Genomic DNA, 1401 nt, shown 5'->3' with positions numbered 1-1401 from the left:
ATCCTTGGCGATGTGGAATGTGTGGATATCTGTCCTCTCAAACTTATAATATAAAAACCCACCTTCGCTCGGTTCATTTCAACCCGATTTGGGGCAAAAAGAAATCGAAAAATCTGGCAAAACACTTTGATGACTACCTGCTGGAGTATCTGGAGGAGGACAGTGAACTTCTGCAGCAGGAAAAAGAACTTTTTGCAAATGCAATAATGCTTACACTTCCTTCCAATTCTGATGAAATGGAAGAAAAAAATCCTGAGCAAGAGGCGGAGGAAGAGGAAGAGGATGAAGGAGATGAAGAGAACCAGCTTTCTGAAGTGAACGAGCTGGTCATCTACCGCCAAATTCGGAACAACCAAGTCAGCTACATCTGCCAGAGACCTTTGTGTGGAAGAGAATTTACTAAGCCCATTAAACTAAAATTTCACGATCGCTCACACAGTGGAGTGAGACCGTACCGCTGTCGAGAGTGCGGCTACACATCTACCCTTAAAGTCAACCTCTCAAAACACGTTCACCGCCTGCACGACTGTGACACGGAAAACGACGACTTGATCGAGGAGGATGCAGAGCTGTTGAAGGTGGAAAATGAGCTCTTTGAATACGCTATGAAACAATTACTTGGGCCTTCGGGTGAAAATGAGGAAGATGAAGATGAAGATGAATACTTGCCACCACCTCCGGAAACTGCAGTATCAACATCACCATCAACGTTAGCAGCGGCAGCAGCATCATCATCACCATCAACATCAGCAACGGCAGTAGCAGCACCTTCATCTGAAGAGGACTCCTTGATCATTTGTCGTCGAACTCGCGGTAATCGCTCCTACTTCATTTGTCAACGAGGAATGCCGCCATGTAGAAAGGTGTGCTTTGACATTTCAAGTTTGAAGTGCCACGACCGTCTTCACCGAGGTGTGGCGCCATTTTCATGTAAAGTGTGCCACCACTCGACCGCTGAACAGGGTAATGTAAAGAAGCATATTATTAGACGTCACCCTGAAGTCAATCCACGGAAGCATATTGTCGTAGACGAAAACGCCTTGCAGGCAGAACGAAGGTTGTTTGCCCGAGCCGAAAGACGGGACCTGCCTTCTCCTTCTCAAACAGCTGACGAGGAGGAAATGGAGGAGGAGGAGGAGGAGGAAGAGGAGCTCTCTGACGACAGTAGTTCTGGCATCGAAGTGGTAGAAGAGGAAGAAGAAGAAGAAGAGGAACCAGACGAAGCTGTTCGCGCTTACTATGAAAAACTCCTGGAGGAGTTTGAGTGCCCGTTAAAGTGCCGCATAGTCCCTGATTGCCAGTGGCGTTTCGCCAGCGCTGACGATCTTCGCGATCACGAACGTGAGCACGCCGGCGTGAAACCCTTTCAGTGCACCTGGCCAGCGGAGAACTTCAGTGGAA

The 1401-nt window shown here is 48.2% G+C and overlaps 1 protein-coding gene across 1 annotated transcript; it reads left to right on the top strand.

Annotated features, from left to right (window-relative positions):
• Window positions 1–206: 206 nt before the first annotated feature.
• On the top strand, window positions 207–1341 carry LOC108355005 (transcription factor HIVEP3-like; the record flags this gene model as incomplete). The annotated part of the gene is made up of 2 exons (XM_017606179.1): window positions 207–813; window positions 1108–1341. Coding segments are annotated over exons 1-2 (841 nt in total), but the record flags the coding sequence as incomplete, so codon positions are not given.
• Between the last annotated feature and the right edge of the window lie 60 nt (window positions 1342–1401).

The sequence above is a fragment of the Rhagoletis zephyria genome, unplaced genomic scaffold, assembly GCF_001687245.7.
Source record: "Rhagoletis zephyria isolate East Lansing unplaced genomic scaffold, Rhagoletis_zephyria_1.1 Rzeph_scaffold_41371, whole genome shotgun sequence".
Classification (NCBI taxonomy): domain Eukaryota; kingdom Metazoa; phylum Arthropoda; class Insecta; order Diptera; family Tephritidae; genus Rhagoletis; species Rhagoletis zephyria.
Note: the sequence above shows the minus strand (reverse complement) of the source record. Positions and strands in the feature narration are given on the sequence as shown.